The sequence below is a fragment of the Vanacampus margaritifer genome, chromosome 12 (genome assembly GCF_051991255.1).
Source record: "Vanacampus margaritifer isolate UIUO_Vmar chromosome 12, RoL_Vmar_1.0, whole genome shotgun sequence".
In the NCBI taxonomy this organism is placed as follows: Eukaryota; Metazoa; Chordata; class Actinopteri; order Syngnathiformes; family Syngnathidae; genus Vanacampus; species Vanacampus margaritifer.
In genome coordinates, this window is record NC_135443.1 from 18795346 (window position 1) to 18815763 (window position 20418).

At 38.8% G+C, this 20418-nt stretch overlaps 1 protein-coding gene across 2 annotated transcripts in view; it reads left to right on the forward strand.

Annotated features, from left to right (window-relative positions):
* Nucleotides 1-20418, forward strand: part of LOC144061952 (zinc finger matrin-type protein 4) — an 88154-nt gene that overhangs the window by 26166 nt on the left and 41570 nt on the right. For both annotated transcript variants that reach the window (XM_077582910.1, XM_077582911.1), the window contains exons 2-3: nucleotides 1934-2050; nucleotides 6706-6798. In XM_077582910.1, the coding sequence (XP_077439036.1) occupies nucleotides 1934-2050; nucleotides 6706-6798 (210 nt within the window). The remainder of the gene's footprint in view (nucleotides 1-1933; nucleotides 2051-6705; nucleotides 6799-20418) is intronic.

Here is a 20418-nt window from a genome sequence, read left to right on the forward strand (position 1 = left end):
GAGAATTTTTTTTTTTAATAATTGATTTTCTATTCTGCACTCAGCTAAGGATGGAAAGCACCTGCGTCACTATTTAATGTTGACGTTTGAAGGTCTTGTGGGTTGAACAGAATAAAGGAATGTCTATACAGCATGTGTGCAGTTAATTGAAAGGTTCAAGGTGTACTAAACACGTGGGGAGCATAGAGGCATAATTAAAAGCTTTCACATACGTGTTTAGGTGTGTGCGTGCACTGAAGGGACGTGTCGTGCTTTGGTGGGAAGCAATTACATACTCGACGTGAGATAAAGAATTCTACTTCCTGTCACTAGTGAGTCAATTTTATGGAATACCATCACTGACACTGCGATTGTCAATCTTTTCAGGGTAATGGCGGTGTTATTTCACCCTAGGTGAAGGTGACCTCTGAAGCATCCCTGCATCTCTTGCCGTGTACCATTTTTGCCCCTGCAAACACCTTGTATCTAGATTTTCCTTGGGGCAAAGATCTAATCCACTTTAGCAGTTGCTGTTCCCGGATCATTCCCTCAAGACCCGTTACGCTCCCTAACCTTGTCAGATCACTGCACTGCAGGGCAAACATAACGAAGAGAATAGAAAATTCAACACTGGAGCTCCGAGTGCATCATTAAAACATTTTTTCGACCACGGTACTCGCTACGAAAGCAATGAGACAATTTCGGGTTGTTAAGAATCCACAATGACAGACTCCATTGGGCTTCTCGGGTCCTGGCCGATTAACTGGCTTGTTTCTAAGAAGTGTCGACACCGCAAATTGTACGTTGTGTAAAACTGTGAGACACAATCAAGTTAGTTTAGTAGGTTATTGTAAACAAGTAATTCATTTTAAGTAGCATAAGCGTAGACTGTTTTTAGTGTCCAGAATGTATTGCCATCTAGTGGTGAACTAATAGAATGCAACAACCTAAATTCGAAGCATGTGCATTTTGTAGCAGGCACACTACGGTGTCTGAGACTTCGCAAGCCTACAATCAATTACTACGTTCATGAGGTTCTTGTCATTTGGGTATCCGGAGCAGAAAGATGGCGGCGAAAAAGTTCAGCCTCCTGTAGGGCGCGGTGCAACCTATGTAATATCATTTATGATGTACAATAAATCTAAATATTCTAAACGCTGTTCCTTTTGATATTGTGGGCATAGAATACAATTTAACAGACTGGCTAACCAAAACAGAAGCACCAACCGAAAAGTAAACCAGGCTTCCCCAATCCTGGTCTTCGAGGGGCGGAGCCCAATAAAAGTTATACAATCAGCTCATCAGTACGTGCTGCAGAAGCCTGATAACACTCCTGGTCTTTAATATCAGGGGTATTGGAGGATGGAACCATCAACAACCTGCAGGACTCCAGCCCGTGAGGACTAGGATTGGGTATGCCTGATGTAAACAGACTCTTAGGTGAAGACACTTTTTTGTTTTAATATCAAGATTCACTCGATTTAAAGTGCAGTATCATATTCTATTGGTGAAAAATATGGAAATCTATGTATAATATTATGAAGGACTCCCTCGACGTGACGCGTCCCTCAATCTGCAGTTGTGTAAATAAACTCGCCCGTCCACTATATGAAGAAATACGATTTACTTAGATGACACTCAGCAAGCCATTACTGTACTCGTAAATACAAACATGATTCACTGTATCTTAATGCCACCTTCCTTCATGATGTAGACTATAAATTTATGATTCACAAAATGATGGTAAGATCATTAAAAAGTTCCCTGCTAAACAGTGTGTCCAAGTTTGAGGCCATTGTTCCCCAGACTGAACTGAAATAATCCACAGTGTCATGGTAGATCTGGCATTCTGAATCTAAATATTCCTGAATCAGCATTCATTATTGTGTACTTTAAACACACGCGGACATTCCTTACACTTGTAATTATTTGTTATTGTTGTGTTTGCGTGTAGTCTCCGATGAAGATGAAGTCTGAAGGTATGCTGGACGGAGGCTTGTTCACAGAGAGTTATTGCAACATCTGCAATGCCCAGCTCATCTCCGAGTCCCAGCGCACGGCACACTATGAGGTAAGCCTGTCTCCGTACATCTTCTTTTTTTGTCATCGTTGGCTTTTTTTGCAGCACGACTCATTTGCAAGCTGAGTGAACACAAAGGAATGGCACGCATAAAACAAAAAAAAATCTGCTTTGGCAGGCAGATTCCTGCGCTGTGGTCTTCGTACATGGCTTATTTGTACAGACAAACAGTGCTCATCTATTATCCATAGACTTAATGCAGCATGGTAATGGTTAGGGATCGCACACAAACAAGCACATACACACAGACACAATTTGTTTTAATGTGCTCTACCTCACTGCATACTCCCTAAGAGTAATTTAATGAATAGCCATTAAATAATCAGCCCTGTCCTATATTTACAAAGTGCACATGCGCACATGCACACACAACATTCATTCATTGGGTCTTTCTTGATTACAAGGCACAATTGGGATTAACAAGGAAACTAATCAGGACAAGCACTTATCTGGAGAGAGAGAGCGAGGACTGCAACAATGTGTGTTCGCATGCTCCAGCGTGTACCAAATATGTTAATTAGATAAACAAACACACACAGAACCTTGTGCACATAAACTCATTGCAATCTGTCAACCCAAATCCAAAAGTTACTTAAAGATGTCAAGTTTGTGTGAGATGATCATAGTGGTCATTTAAAGGTACGTAATTACATATATTAAAATATGACTGTCTCTGAATTGTGTTTCACTACTTTGAGCTACTGCAAAACAAATGCAGGTTTCTTAACTTTCAATTAGAGATGGTCGACATCACTTTTTTTCTAGATCGATACCATTATGAGTACTCAACTCTTGAGTAGTCACTGATACAGATACAATTTCCCAAAATAAAAGTGACATCATTTTAAACAAAAGACCTATATATCCCTTTATACCATTGATAGCAGTTAAAAAAGATATTTGACGTCAATAGTCGTCAATGGCACTGAATGAGTTAAAATTGCATTGAGTTCACGGTAATTTTCTATTCTTCTAATTTGTAGTTCAGGTATCTGCTGCCGTCATGCGTACCGATACCTTGAAATAAGGTATCGGTACGTGCCCATCCCTACTTTAAATGTTCTGACTTAACAACAACAAAAATTCTAACGATATCCATCCATTTTATGTACCACACATCCTCACCTGATCACATACCAAATCGACTTAGTGGATTGCCTCCACCAGCTTGCTATCAAATGCGACAACATGGTTACAGTGACCCGGACTCTCCAAGTTCAAAACAGTTTCTCTTTGAGTAAGGTCAATATTTGTGCCGGACGTAATTAAATTCCCTGCAGGCGTAGGTGATTTATTGCGGTCATGGAAATTGGACAGACGTGACCTTCACGTTTGACCGTCAAAATTAAATCCTGTACCTTCCCTGAGTGGAGCACCCAAGATTCTCTAAATTACAGACAGAAATAGTGCATCGTGGTCTTTTCACTTATTTGTGTGTTGAGTCTTGATTTGTCTTCATGAATCTGGACGGTCTAGTGGTTTTCAAAAATCTACTTCACATTTGCTCCAAAGGAAGGGTTAAAAGTGTCTCCTTGCCAAACACTGAATTGTCACAATGAAGGATGAAATAGTAGTCATTACTTGTTTCAAGACACACTTCAACAAATCAGTTCAGCTGTCTGGTAAACCTTGCATTTCCAAGGCATGGTGTGCAGAGGAGGTAGCCAGTAAATGTAAATAGCGTGACTGATGTAATCTCCCAATGAATGTGAGGACAAACGCCTCTTTCACACTGCCTGTCCCATTTTGCTATTCTGTGAGAATGACTCTGAGACTGAATGGCAGGGACAAAATGAAGCCGGTGTTCTGTCAGATCAACATAACCGTATACTAAACTCTATCTGTTGCCTCACCCTAAACTCAACCAAACACCCAACCTGTTCTTACTGCGCATGGCCTGTTTCCTACAGCGCATGCACAGAAGTGCAAGGTATGCTACTTCGACAGGTATGCTGTTTTGTTAAGACACAGGCAATATTCTCACTTCAGAGGTCATTTCAGCACCGTAACAATTTCTGCGTGAATGGAAAATGCTGACATTACAAGATAGCAAGGTGAAAAGTTTCTCATTTGACGCTCAGCAAATGTTGCTGTCCGACGAGTATTTTACACATCATAATACACAACATTGGTATTCTTCTTGGTGTTGAAAGAGGAATAAATTATTATGTCCTCTTTGCGTGTTCCAAAAATGAAGATAGATTTAATGTAAGAAAAATACACCTTTTGCAAAAATGATTTAATAAAAAACAGAGAATCTCTGGACAAATAACTGCCTCTAATCATCACTTAAACAGGTGGGATTCAGAGCGTCAAATGTAGCTCTTCCGCGTGCACAACGGTTTCTTATAGTTAAAAAGACCTCCTCTCTTTCATTTGTAGACAAAACATACTCTCTGGTACTTTTCCGTGAGCGATGGCGAAAACAGAGTCAGGTGTGGGTGTTCAAAACAGATTCTGTTCTCAAGGACCAAATGTGTTTTCGCACAAGGCGCTGAGAAGGAACTTTTTTAGACTAAATAGTATGTCCCAGCTTAAGGTCAGCCTATACGAAGTCAACACCATCTGCTCTGCACAGGACACAAAACATTTCGACAAGGTTAATATAAAGAATTAAAATGTTAATAATGTGTAACAATGGTTAATAAAATAAAATGAAGTATTAAAAATGTTATAATATCTATCAGTGTGTGCTGGCCTTTCCCTTCCAAATGGAATGGTTCTCCGTCGAGCAGCCCATGACTTCATCTATCCTTTAGATACCACTGAATGGTCAACTTTCAGATGCTTTGGAACAAAGTGTACAAAACTGAAGCTAAACTGTACTGTATGATGTTTTACGGTTGTAACTTTTGGTGGGCCAAGAAGATACACGTAAGTTCTTGAGCCAAAGAAAGGTCAAAACTACAAAAGCCCAAGAAAGAACCAATTTGAGTGACAAGCCAGCATTGTTCCCACAAAAATATTTTTCTTCAGAGCATGTACTTTAAATATCCTATAGTAAGGCAAAAACATAAATTATATATTTTTTTATAGTGAGCCCAAACCATTCCAATCTTTATGTTAGGTCCTTGCTTTTACTGAAATTGATGATGATGCTTCTGTTTATTTTCTAGAGTGAATCAAATCAAGATGCAACGTCCCTCAATTGCTGTCCAGTAACACCGAGCGAAGATATTTTTACCCATCCGTCCCCGTGTCCTTCGCACTGTTGACCTAACTTGATTTTGACCAACAGTGAAAGATGCGAGACAAGCCTAGTCCATTAACGTTGATGGTCTGAGGGTCAGCGCGGCTTTACCATGTCTCGCTTTTAGCCGCCATCCCGCTGCCATCAACGACCATTTATGTACAAACACAAGGCTGCTTGAAGCCGCACAGCCGCACACTCAAGTCACAAAATGTATTAAAGTAGTCTGACAAGCGGTGGAGGGGCATGAGAGATGTTGGGGAAGGTGGGGGTTTACTATCCCAAGGATGGGTGTCGAGGATCCAATCAATGCAGCAAAGCAGCAAGTACAATGCCTTGTCAAAGTTGGCTATTCACTTGCTTTATAAGCTGCACTGCCTTGTTTTAACACTTATCTAAAAATACTAAATCATTACCTCTATTGGAATTCTGGCTCTGATTTTGCCATTACTTTACACATTAAAATAGGAGTGTATTGATTTAAATGAGTCTCTCTTTCCATGTTTTCTGTTAGGCGTATGATACACCTTTAGTGGTACTAGGCATTAAAATGAACAAGATGTTGAAGAAAACAAGGGATCTCATCACCCCCCCCCCCCCCACACATGACTGTTATCTGATGTGTAATAGTTTATAATATAGTTTATAATATAATAGTTTTTAATAGTGTACATACACTTTCCCCACTCAAATAAACATTTTTCTTAAGTCATGATATATTATTGCATCATTTTTACAATACAGTTAATATCAAGACAACAATTGTGCCATTACTGTAAGAAAGGCATAAAGAAAAACAAAACATGCAACATGATAATAATATACAACGATACAATATGCAATATCACAATATTATTATTTGATATTTCATCATGTAATATTTAATCTATCCTTTCACTCCTGATTTACATGGCAAGAAAGCATCTTAACACAGCTACATCATATTACAGCATATGGTTGAGGTTATCAGAGGTCATGCTATAATAGAATCCTACAAATATTGGGAGATAGTCGTGTCAACCCAGCACACAAACACATGCTATCATTTGATTTTCTTTGCCCGCAGCACTTTTCCGTTGATTTCCATTGTGATGCATTAAAGTGACAGTGAGCAGTTTCAAGGACAGCTCACTGTCATTTTGAATATAGCCTCAGGTGCTGCGTTTCTGCTTGGAATAGTTCAGACTCATTATAAAGGCGCATGAAAGATACAAGGTAAGACATTTCGTACCACCAGCGACAATCCAAATTGTCACAGCCCGATGACTGAAAATATTTATGATCAATCACTTGATCAAAAAGGCAAGATAAATTGATTACTATTGCTAATCAAGGCATAGAGGCTCACAACACCAACATGTGGAGACCCTGTCTGCACTAATACGCACAGTGGTCTTCCAGGGTACAAATCAACTGACACTTACTTCCTGTCTCTTTTTGTGTGTGCCTCTTCTAGAGCAAGAAACACGCCAACAAGGTGCGTCTGTTTTATATGCTTCACCCAGAAGATGGAGGGCCACCTTCGAAGAGACTCAGGCCGGACAATCCGGTATGTTGTCACTCACTGTACTCATTACATACTGGATGTGTGCGTAAAGCTTCACCAAGAAGGCTGTTGTGTTTGTGTATGTTTGTTTACAGCCAATTTTTTTGTCAATCTAAAAAAGATGGTGCTGTCAAATGGAATCCAATCTGAGTGAAACCTGTTATGCAAATGCAGGCAGGGACAGAAGCAGTGCTCATCCAGATTGTCAATTTAACATGTTCATATATTTACCTGTCAAATCTCATCAATTCAGTTTAGGATTTGGATGACAAGGCATTGATTGACACTTTATCGCTTTGTATAAAACACAAGGAAGTAACAGGTGTCTAGTAAGGGGTTTGTTAAAGGGAAGGTCTCTAATTGTGATGATATTGTTATTAACAAATATTTAATATTTTCTTTTAAACAAATCATAAAACAATAAGGTATTTTACAACAAAATACTGTAATAACATATTAGCCTAAAAGTATAGTTGCATAAGTAATATTTAACTTATTGGCACAATTTAACAAAAAAAATACCAAAGTGCTTGCTAAAGTTTGTGCTTTCTCTTTGTGTGAAAAAATTCAGTGTAGTCATTCAGGTCATCTGCAAAAGTTGAATTGAGGCTGAACTGTAATTTTCGCGTTTGTTACATTTGTTGTTAATATTAACAAATATCTCAGGCAATGTTGTTAGGCTAACCAATTTTTTTTTTCTGCTGTGTGTCACACTTAGGAATGCGATGCACTGCAGCAAGTTTTTTACTTTATGGCTCGTGAGCATAAGCCGTTCAGAAAATGGATGGATGGATGCATGTGTTGTTATTATTATTATTATTATTATTATTATTATTATTATTATTATTATTATTATTATTATTAGTAGTAGTAGTAGTAGTAGTAGTAGTAGTAGTAGTAGAAGTAGTACTAAACAAGTTGAATACATTAAAAAAATATCTTAAATGTAATTACAGTCACTTATTATTTTTGACCCTTAGGTGGTTATTTGAGGTGTGCCAGTTATTTATTAGGTGGACAATGCACAAGCCTTCTAATTGAGCCGTGACATTTATTAGAGTGGAGGCCAATATTTGAGGAAAGATTATATATATTTTTTCCCACTTTGTGGCCTTTAACTCAATGATTTTCATTTCTCGTGATAAAATAGCAACTTGCAGGTGAAAATGGGTCACGATGTCCTTGACTGTACCTGACTATATAGCATAGAGAGAACCTGATTTCCCCCAGTGTAACCCGCCTGGACCATTCATTCTCAAGCTTGGCCATGGCAGCGCAGCGCCCGTGGGGATTTATATGTTGTTGAATCACTCGTGTGGTTTTTGTGGGCTGTAATTCTCCCCAGAGAGGTCATGGTACCGTTTCTGGTGAGCTTCAGTGGCTGCCAAGTAGCTCTGTATCGGCCGACTGCAGGCAATGGCTGGAAAGGGCAGTGCATTCCAATCCAAATGTGTGTGTGAGTGTGTGTGTGTGTGTGTGTCAGGATTGTGTCTGGGTATTAAGTTGAGCTTTTCGTGGCTCTCAGTGTGTGCTTGCATGACAGACAAAGCTGAGTGTGTTAATGATACCAAGCATTGGAAAAGAGGTGTGAATAGAATAATTATATAACAGCGAATGGTCCATTTATCTACCAAGACTGGAAGTTCTGCACAGCACAGCACAGCACACACAGTACACACGATGTGGACATAGCTGGTGGAAAAACAAATCAAACAAGGTGGTAAATTCTAGTGCCGCCACACAAAGCAAGGGGGGAGACCTTGTCTGGTTGTTAGCTCAGTCAGCAAACAAACCTGAGCCCTTGTGCCAAAACACACACACATATTTGCATAACTGTGTCCATGATTTAAGAAATGCGCACATTTTTAAATGATAAAATAGGATGAGAGCCCCGGGCAATCATCTTCAAAGAAAGAGATTATACTTAGTTTTTAATTTGAAGTGATTTAAAAGCAGAAAGGCAGAGGCATACTGTGTTTTTTTTTTATAGTTCCAAACCAAAAAAAAGGAAGCTGTCAAGATGTATTTGTAGACCAATAAGAAACAAGGATCAAAACCCCAGTACTGTCAGGACGGCACAGTCACTTCAGGTTCTTGCAGTATTACCCAACACAAGCTGCTTTGTATTTAATAATAATAAAAAATACTGCCAAAAACAAATCTTGTCTTAATTTGCCCAGTCATTGATCGACTCATATACATGGGTTTTTGCTATTCGTTGGGCAGGGTCAGTCAGTCCCTATCACCCATGAATGGCGGTGGTTGAAAGGTTTAGAGTAAATATAAAAGTTGTTTAACTCATTCACTCCCAGCCATTTTCACTGAAGCAACTCCCTTATTACTGGATTTTGACTGATTTTGCAAGGCCCACAGAATATTGTGCTCTTTTGCTATAAAAACATGGAACCTCAAAAAAGAAAGGTTCGAGTCTCTTCTTTCATCAGGATTTTTTTGTATCTGTTTTTGTTTTGCAGCAGTTAGCATTAGAATATAGCTAAGTTTCGTCAATATTCACATTCCCACTGAAAACACTGAAAAAAAGAGCTTGTTGCAACATAGCCCTGGCTGATCTCTTATACACTCCTGCCACTCCTCCGTTTTTTAAATAACTACCATTGCTCTAAGCCACCTCTTCACGTCAGCAGCTGCATCAAAGCCCTCTGTATGCTCTTGCATAAAAAAAAAACACAAAAAACGTGTAAACATGTTTATGGGAGTGAAGGGCAAAAGTATTTTTAAAAGTTTTTAGACATTTTTTGGTTTGAATAAGTTAAATAGATCTATCAAAAACAATGACGATGATCATTTTTTCAGACACGCTGATCGCCGATCGGCCCAAAATCCTGATCGCGTAAAGCCTATTTCTGTCATCATGTCACTGGCACTTGAAAATGGCAGATCTTCACCCAGCCAAGCTAGCAGTCATGGGCAGACTAACTCGGTGTGATGTCATTATTATATCAGGTCAGACCGGTTCTGCTTACAGACACATTTTTGGAAATAAGCAGCTCACAAACCATTCACTTAGTTATTTCATTTCAAGTTTGACAGCACTCTAGATATCAAACTACTGTACTCATACACAAGCAATTAAAAAGTCAATTGTCCAAAAAGTCTAATTCAGTGTTAAAATCCGTTTGCCAAGCACCAAGCATACTTTTCCGTCATGATAATATACCAAAACAAAACGACATCTGGCTGCTTGTAAATAAAAGATACTCACTGATGTCATGTTTTCGATCGTGATTGTGCCAGGAATGGACATGGTGTAGACAGCATTGTCCAATCACATTACAAGCTTTCTATATCAGCAGTTTATATCCCTATCCATTTCCATTCCGTCATATCAGGTTTATGCACTACTACGATCCAAAATAACACAAATTGCAGCAGTAGAGATCTTTTCTGCAATGCATACAAAAATGTCATTAGCCCTGAATGGTATCACAGAGTCCATTACCAGTCACATGGGAAATAAAGCAATGTGTACAGTAGTATGGTATGAAGGAGTTGTACAAAAAGCAAATCAAGTGGAAATCAGGGCATATGCGAGCTTCCATCCTCTTCTCTGAGTGACAAATGTTTCACAAGCTGTGTGGAAAAATGTCATGCATGTGCGCCACACGACCTACTCGTATGAAATTGGCATGTTAAGGGCACACACACGTTCCTGCTCACAGACATACACATTTTGAAAAAAACAACAACACATCACACCTGCGTCTCCATCTGCCTTCCTAAGTGAGCAAGACATGACTCAGCCCCTTCTGGCTTTAACCTCATGTGGGCTCTAAATACACAAACACTCGCTCACACTCACACTGTGCGAGTATTACGGCGGTCAGCACTTCGTTCATAACCTTTCCTCGCGTTGTTTTCGTAGGATGCCGCACAGCTTACAAACACTTGTCAAGAGATGACTTCATTTGCATTCACTTCCAGACTTTGTTTTTGGCACTCTCTCTACACTTTACTTTATCTGAGTGACATTGTTAATAATATAGACATCCCAGACAACACCCAAGAATGAACTACGGTATCCAGGCCTGTTCAATTTGTTTAATAGCTTAAGATCATTCTATACATCTACTTATTTTGAACAAGCATTAAAACCGTAGCACATTTTTTCAGCTGTTATTGTACTTTTTGTTTTCACACTGGTGGTTATGCTTTCCCATACTATCCATTAATTTTTTATTTTACTTTTTTAAATTGTGCTTGTCCTTAAAGGTCATGGCTGAACAGGAGCCTATTCCACTCGGTGATACAACCTGGACTGGTTGCCAATTGCAGGGCACACATACAGAAGACAAACAACCATTCACAGTCACATCCACACCACTTTACAATTTAGAGTATTAATAAACCTAACACTATGAGATGAGATTCAAATCCAGAACTTTAGAAGGGTGAGGCAAAAAGTGCTAATCTAGCCTGGGAAGCCACACCCACTGGACAGGCTGCCATTTCGGCCCAGTTACAAAACGAACCATTTAATGAAATCTGTTTATTTGCTGTGAAATATTCTTATTTAGCAATGTCACTCTTCTGCGAATCCTTGTAACATTCAAAATGGTGTGCGGGAGAGACGATAGTTTGTTTCATTTAACATTAAATGACCAGAAAGACATAGAGTCATTAAAATCCCAGCATCTGGCGGGACTGGAAACATGGATTTCAAAAGAAGACGTTTGTCAAGATCACAGAGTTGGACTAACAATGCCACTTGTCATCGCAAAAATTGAAGCCACCGTCGGCCATCTTACGTTGCCACTTGCTGAGGCCACATAACTAATACATTGATTTTTCGGTGGCGTTTTCATGTTATTTTCTGTCTCTAGGGTGAAAATGCCACCATATATGGTTGAAGAAGGCTGCGATTACACTCTGAGGCATGCATAGGCAGAAGGTCGGCCATATTTTTTTGCCAACTACGGCAACTACACTAGGTCAAAATATGTTGGAAGGATGTAGGCATCCATCTTGTGATTTAACAATTTGGTGATTAATGGACTTCAAGTTGTTGGTAAAGTCAAGGCGGCAATTATTGTCTCAACGCAGCGAGAATTATTTTCTAAGTAAAAGGTGACAGTCCCGCTGTCCCCTTACATACAGACTGTTCTGTGCTACCTCTGATACTATGTCGCAAATACTAGTGGTGCAACGGATCAACATTGAACCGTGTTCGGTTCGGATCAGGCCCCACGGTTTGGATCCCACCCGATCTGCGGAACAAAAACAAAGTGCGCATTCACAGTCCATTCTGACAAAAAGCTGAAACATACTCAACGGAGTATACACGCTAAGTCTAACTTCACTATAAAGTTTACCAAATACAGTAATATATTGACAGCAAAGCATTTAGTACACTTTTACTTTGAAGTTCGCCCATGTCGTGACGTGATGGCAAGTTAACTTCCCTTTTAGACGTTACTTGATCATAGTTTATTGACATTGTAGTCGTGACCAACATCAACACAACGCCATACCAAACTTATGTTCAATCGTTAATTTAGGACGCTAAGAAACCGCTAATTAATTACTCTGTCATTGTATGACACGGTAGAAGTCTCCGACGTGGCTAGCGGCTAGCTGTTAGCATGATCAACGACTGTCTGAGTATCTGGCTGCCTGTTGATAAGTAAGTTTGACATTGTACTTTAATTCTTTTTCAATATTCTGGACCAAGGCTACTTTGTAATTCACTCTCCATGTTTAAAGGAAGGGAAGTGCCTTAAATATGTTTGTTTTTTTTAAAGATAAATAGAACTTTGTCTTAAAAAAGAAAAACATTCAACTCAAAATGTCAAACTTAGCTGTTAAGATAAAAGGAACCCAACTTTATGCCATTAATACCTTATTTTACACATGAACCGTGTAAAAATAAGAATGTTTCTGCCTCTTATTGATTGCATTTAAAAGTTGTGCTCCTAAATCCTATATTAGACATTTTGAATTTTTTATTTATTTTTTTACTATTATTACTAGTACTATTTATCTTTTTCTTTTTTGTGGCTGATCTGAAAAACGATCCGATCGGTGACTCAAATCCGTGATCCGATCCGAACCGGGAATTTTGTGGTCCGTTGCACCACTAGCAATTACGGCAAATTTATGGGTCAACACTTAATTCCGAAAAGCCATTTTTAGGGCTTTGATAGAAAGTATTTAAGTGTCCTCCCCCTCATTAGGCAAGCACTGGCCCACCCCCAGTTGCACCCTTTAGACCTTAGTTGAGTAGATAACATGCCAGCGGCCAAATAAGTTCCAGAAACACACTAGGTCTATAACACTGAATCACAAACCCAAACAAGCAAGTGATAGAATTTTCAAGAAATGTCAGTTTTCAGGATTCTTTGCTTGCAAACAAAAGAAAATAACAGAAAATTGTATAATTTAAAAACTGTTCCCCCGTTCTCACCTGGGTTGACCTTGTGCATGCAATGGAAAAGTGCAAAGGTATTTGGGTAGAGTGAAGGAAATGCCAATGTTTACTCGGTGTGAAATGCCATGCCTAGAGCTTTTTGTGGCTCTTTTTGTTTGAGAGTAGAGATAAAACGTGGAGAAACTAGGTCGTAAAGGTGCTCGCAGATGAAAGCGAGGTGTGCGTGTGTGTGTGAAGAGGTGGGGGGACGTGATACATGTTTTCATCTACTCCTCGAGGCTTTGCACACGCGACGTACCTGACAAAAAGGGCAGAAGATAGTAAAATAGTAAAAAACACAATATTTGCATCACCTCTTTTTTAATTTACACTCTCAAGCGCTTCATCCTCGACCTCCAAATGGGAGCGTCCTTCAAGTGTATATTTAGCGGCGATGTGTCCCACGGTGCCTGAACGCAGCACAGTAAAAGTAGGAGCACACAGAAAGCAAAACAGAAGGAGAGAAAGATAAACACAGCTAATTAGGAGCTTATTGTGAGGTGTATGACAGGCAGAAAGAGACAAAATATTCAGAGATTCAGACATCAGGCAGGGGATAAAATAGCATACACACAGACAACAATCAACATATTATAGTCAAGATAGATGTGGGATTTTTTTTTTTTTACATTATTTTATCTCTAACAATGCACTCTTAGATACACTAGTCTAAAATATTGTTTGATGAAAGCTAAGTTTGTATCCTTGTGATTATTTCAACTGATTGAATAGTCACGTTATCCTTTATGCACTGGATGTAAATTACCAATTTTATTCTGTAGTTTTTTAACGACAATCGGCGATTTGTAATATGGTATTATTAAAATAGGAAGGAGTTCCTCACCAGATGTCTGCTATAGTTTTAAGCGTGACCTGTGAAAGGGAGCATGCAGTGCCACCGGGCATCCTGACTGCTGGTAAATACCAAGAAGAAGAAAAAGTATTACTGTGAAGAAGAAATAGAAGATGCAAAGCTAACTTTATCTGTTAACTACATTGTGGTTAAAAAGAATTATATATTGTGTGTAGTTCATCCCAGGTTTGTCTTCTTTAATTAGACTCATTATCATGAGTTACTTTGTGATTCCCAGCCTTAAAGAGGAAGTCAACACAAAAATATTCTTTACAATGTAGCCTCGCTAGTCAGTATGCGTTATGAATATGAATGAAGCAGCAAAATCCATCCATCCACCCATTTTTATCTATCTCATGGGGCGGACATTTTGCCACTTGTTGTTGACTGAAAATGACTGAAAATCACAGTTGCTCAGAGCTCAGGTAACGACCAATGACTGTTCAGCTTGTGAATGTCACATGACCAAACTCAGAAAACAGGTGAGGAGGGATTTGTCGTTACCTGAGCCCTAAGTAACTGTGATGTCATTTTTAGTTGACAAGTTGCAAAACGGCCGCCCCCCTGAGATGGATAAAAACAGGTAGATTTTGCCACTTATTTCATTATCCACAAACACAATATTAATCAGAATTCTGTCGCAGAGGGGGCACATACTTCATATTATTATAAAGAAAATGTTTGGGTTGACTTGCCCTTTAATTTAAGGCGTTAAACAATGGAAGTCAAACATACAGGAAAAGTCAAAAGACTCAAAATTAACTGCGGACGCTTAATAACACTTGGCAAAAGTTGAGTCATCAGTGTTGTTTATCATCTTATTTGTTTCAGTGGAGTGCCAACAGACACACATGCAAACACACACTCAAATTGTTTGAAACTTATTTGTTTGCTTTTTAGTGTTTTGACAGGTACCAAAGCAGTTGATAGTCCTTGAGACGATTTTGGCGGAACAAGCATCCTTATACACACGGGAGAGGAGATAAAGTAGGCGAAGTGGCGGAGAAAGAATAACGGGATAATAATGAGTGAGAAAAATGAGCGCAGGAGCAGCGAGTACGCATTACAGCAGAGTAAGAAGATATGCTAATGAGCACAAGGGATGAATGCATAGGCACGAAAGCAAGGGATGGATGTGACTTGGTTGCACTTGTGGCTCCCATGACACGATCATGAATAAATATGGAAATGGGGCGACTATAGACTGCACGGATTTAACAAGACATTTCTCACCTGCAAAAATCAATGAGGCGCGGCAACGATTTCATGCTAACAGGAGCTACAGTTTCATCCATGTTTGGAATATCTTCTGTATCCAAGCACACAAAACAAAATACAATTATGCGCATCAAATTACAACTTGAGCTGAAGGGATTTTACAAAGATGGAAGCGTTAAATTGGAATCTCCATGTCAAATTGGTGTCAAATGTCCAATCTGAATGGGAAATAGAGATTCTCAGCTGGCATACACATAAGCATGTGGGTTTATGGTCAATGGTTTTACTAAACAGCCATTTTTACCTCATCATAAATATCAAATCTCATTCCATTTTGATCAAATTTGCCAATATGTCACGGAATCCTACTAATATGCCTCAAATTGCAACTTTATCTAATGAGGTTTTATATGGTCTAAGTGTTTGAACATTAGCAATGGTGTAAATTCATTTGGATTTGACAGTATTTATTGTGTGTGTACTGTATGCAACATATTGTGTTTTTTGGGGGGTACAAGGGCATTTGTTGTTAAAACTAATTACCTTACCCTATAATTGCACCTCCTTATACATATTGCCGATTATAAATATAGCTAATTATAATACCTTATCAAGTCGTCAAATTCGAAATTGAACCAACATTTTGGGCAGTGATTGACACAGTGACACAGAGATTTTGGGGGGCAAGTGCTCCGTGGGGAAAAAAAGATCACTTTTGTGCACAAGGAATATACTTTACTGACAATTACGAGATGACATCACAAGTCAAGATGGCCGTCAATTTGGTGAACTAAATCTATCTGCTCATTAAAAAAGGTTGGAGTATGGATTGTTGCAATTTGATTTGTGAGGATTATTTTGATTTCAAAATGTGATGAGATGTCATTTGTATGATAGTCACAGGAAAAAGCATTACAGTCTGCTGTTTGTTTTCACCGTAAAAAGGAAGCATTTGCATTGTGTTGCATTAGAGACGTATCAGAAATGCTCCGATGTTCGGAAATGTCAATAAAAGTTTTTGAATAAACATTACACACATATTATAATAATTAATACTACCCCACAGCTAGTTTTAATAACAGCCTACTAGGGCAACATGACTGCAAGACTTGCATAGAAGTAACTTACAGTTATGGTTTGTACTAAATAAGAACTAATAATTTAGCTAATAATAGCTTCATGCCTGCTGATTTAGTACAAACTACTTAAAAAAAGTTTTTTTTTCAGTACAATTAACCTTAATGATCAAATCAATATAAAAATGGGATCTTAAAAGGTGCTAAACTCTAGTTAACATGACTCTCTCTGGCCTTGACTCTGAGTCTGACCTTTCATCTTCATGCGTCTTTGATTTCATCCAAGAGAGCAGCTCGATGCTTCCCTTCACTGCTTGCTGTAGCTCCTTTTCTTTTCCCCTTTTCAGCCTCTCCTTTCTCGGCATTATGCTACAATTACTAAATAAATAGACCAGTTGTAACCAAACAGAACAATGGCATGAGAACGAATAAGACTGACTGTTGTCATCATTACAAGAAAGCAAAAGGGTATTTTTCACAGGCAATTGACAATTCCAAACATCCGAGCATTTCTTATATTTCCACAATGCAATTCAATGCAAATGCATTGATCACCAATGACGTCTTGGATTGTTTTTGCCTGTGACTACTAGCATAATACAAACCAGACACAAACAACAGTTAATCACATTTTGAAGTCAAAATAATCCCCACAAATCAAATTGCAAAACAAAACAAAGTCCAATGCTTTTCAATGCACGGATCACAAACAGCTTCCTTTCACCCTCATTAGTCTTACTATGTGGTGGTTATCATGTTATCTATTATTGAATTAGCATATAGCATTTTAAACTAGGTGGCTAATATCGGCTAATTTATGCTCAGTTGTTTGTGCTGTATGCTACATGCTATTTTACAACAAAATGATTTTAGGTAGGGAATAGAGGGCAAACAAACAATACAATTTCACTTGATTCATAACACAGTTACCTGGCTGGGGTGGAGCAGCAGGGGAAGGAGATGCGTGTGTGTGTCTGTCCCACACCGCGACCGTGGGTAATTAGCGTTCACGTGACAAAGGAAGCGAGAGAGCTAGGTCGGGTGTGTGTGCGCAGGGGACGCATATTGTTTTTTTCACACGCGATTAATCACGCAGCTTTTCTAAAAGATTGTATCAACATTGACCTGTCCTTAGTAAAGTGTTTATTAAAAAAACAAAACAAACTTTCCAAAGGGCACTTTTTTTGAGAGAGGGCAGAGGGGCAAGGGTGTGAGCACCACTAGGGGTCCTGCACGCCAATGATTTTGGTTATAAATTACGTCACTAGTGTTGCACAAAATATCTGAGTTCTATGTGATGCCTGGCATTAATAACCACATGTATTGTTTTACTGCTTAATATCATCTATGGGTATAATAAATAATTGATTGTAACAATTTGGTTAATATTTTTGTGAAAATGTAGTTTCATTTACTTATTCACTGCCAACAATTTTCAAAGCATACACGTATGTGTAGTTCCCCATATTGCCAACTGTTTTAGAAAAGTTTGACTAATCTTTCAAGATGCACAGAATAATGTTTTATCATCTATTCATTAATCAGCTGTCGAAGTCGGGGTTGGTTTCACCAAAAATGCAGGTTTCTGATCAAAAAGCAGAGAAAATGTGTTTTTGTGAAAATTTGTCATTCAGACTTTGACATTATATATATATATATATATATATTGCTTTAGTGTCACTTCTAATTGTAAGACAACAAAAGCAAAACTGAGAAAGGACTTTTGAATGCAAAATAATTTCTTAAAAGATAAAGAAATGTAAGCATACCTAGAGCGATATATTTTTTTTCTTTCTTTTTTTTTCTGGAGGTTCTGGTTAGACCATTGGTCGATATTCAGAGTTTGTTTATTTTTCCAGTTAACAAGAATTGTTTTTTTAGCGATAGTAAGGGCTAGAAGTGTAGATTGAAATTGTTTATGTGGTAAGTCAGTTGTTGTTAGGTCACCTAGCAAACACAAGTTTGGAGATAAAGGTATCCTACAGTCCAAAATAGCGGAAAGTTTTTCTAAGACTTTAGTCCAGAAATACATAACCGTAAAGCATGAACATACTGTAAGTGTCTGTAGTGTTTTGTAAACATTGGAGACAAATGTCGGAGTCTGAGAGTCCCATTTTCTTCATCATATATCCTAGAGCGATATTGATGTCAGTCCATGAACTGCATCATTTCTCACAATGGTGAAACACACTTTCTATTACCTACCACAATATGTACTCTGCTTACACCATACATATACAGTCTTCGAGAGTCTATTCAAAATGTGTTATCTAACACAGCCATCAACAGGGATCCATCAGTAAGTGCTTTAAAGCCCCTCTTCCACACCTACCTGTTCAAAAACATTCTTGTCGGATATATTCGTCAGTGGCAGTAAATTGGTTGGATTCCGCTTGATGAATATAAACGTTCATGGCAGTGACTGAGTTAATGGTGCCTTCAAGCAATTGAGCCAAAACTAAATGGAAAACAGCACTACATGGCTGAAAATGTCAAATGCTCTGTTAATTCAGCATCAACTAGCTTGATGCCTAAAGAAGGCCAACATAACATCAGCAATAGGAAGTTGAGCAATACCTATGTAGTGCTGATAAACCTCTCTGAGCAACATTATGGTGCTCAAAACAGGAGTTCCAAAAAATCTGAAATTGTTCCTACGATACCTCCAAATAATATTGTAATCAATTAGTTGTTCATTAATCATTCATCAATCAATCTGAATACCATAGTCGAGTATTAACAGGAGTTATTTTAACAAGTGAATGCCAGCAAAATGATATTCCAAGTAGAAGCAATCTAAACATTTAAAACAAAAAACTTGAAAGAGAAAAAAATACTAAACAACAAAAAAACTCGTCTAAGAAGACATGCCTTTAGACTCTTTTAAAGTCTATAATCTGTCAGATTCATATTTCGTCAAATGTTATTAATGTATGGATTCTCTACCCAATGAACATGTGTGAAAGAGTACCTAGATAGTGTATCATTAAAAATACATGCTGAAGAAGTTGCAGCACACACAAAATAAAGCCAATAAAAAAGACTACTCCCTTGGCGGAGATAATTACTAGTCTACGTACACTCCCGTCATGTGTATGCGGTACCCATAAACAATGCTTCGTCAATACCAAGCCAGCACAATAAAGCAGACATGTGCCAACACAGACGGCGACTGCACTCGTGGAATTGAGGGGAGCGGGAAGAGGATCACAGCATGGAGGGGAGCGACACGGGGGAGGACCGGAGAGGGGGCCGGTGGAAAACCTGCCAATACCGATAAATATTTCATCCTACAACACACACACAGTCAGTGAGCCTGGTGCCCACAGGGGGGGAGGAGGAAGGCAAATATAGAAAGGCAAGAGAGTGAGTGTAAAGAGGCAAAAGAGAAAGTGGGGACAGCTGAGACATAGCAAAGCCTGGAAGGTGAAGGTGTCCTCAACATTTATGACCGTGATGCAAAGCAGAGCTGACAGCCCTTACGTACACACACACACACAGATGAGGGTGTCACACACACTTCTCTTTTACCCTCAACCCTCTTGACCCGAACGAGGTTGGTCTCCTCCAGCTTGACACCTGGACTAGCGGGAGCGCTGGTGTGAAAAGAAGTCACAGAGAGCCAAAGTGACGCAAGACGACGGTTGAGCGCACAAGCGTGGATGAATTGACTCCTCAAAGTGAGCAGAGACGTGAACAAGGAAACCAGACAGGACTCTGAACATGAACAGCAGATTTATGTCACAGACAAAAGTGGAATACTACTTTCTTTTAATCTTGCTACAATCCAGACTATCCATCATGGGCAAAAGTGTCCCAATAGGAGGTACCACAAAAAGCAGTGCGAACCCTTTTAAATGGAATGGTTTACTAACCTTTGGGAAAATATCAGCAATATTTTCTATATTACTGTGAGAAGCACTGCAGAAGCACCAAGAGTTGTAGTTTTATTATAGGCAGAGAATAGGAGAGGTTTCATAGAGAATCTTGGATGGTGCCGTCAAAAATACTGGAAAAAAATGATTGAACACAAAGCTGACATACCCAACATT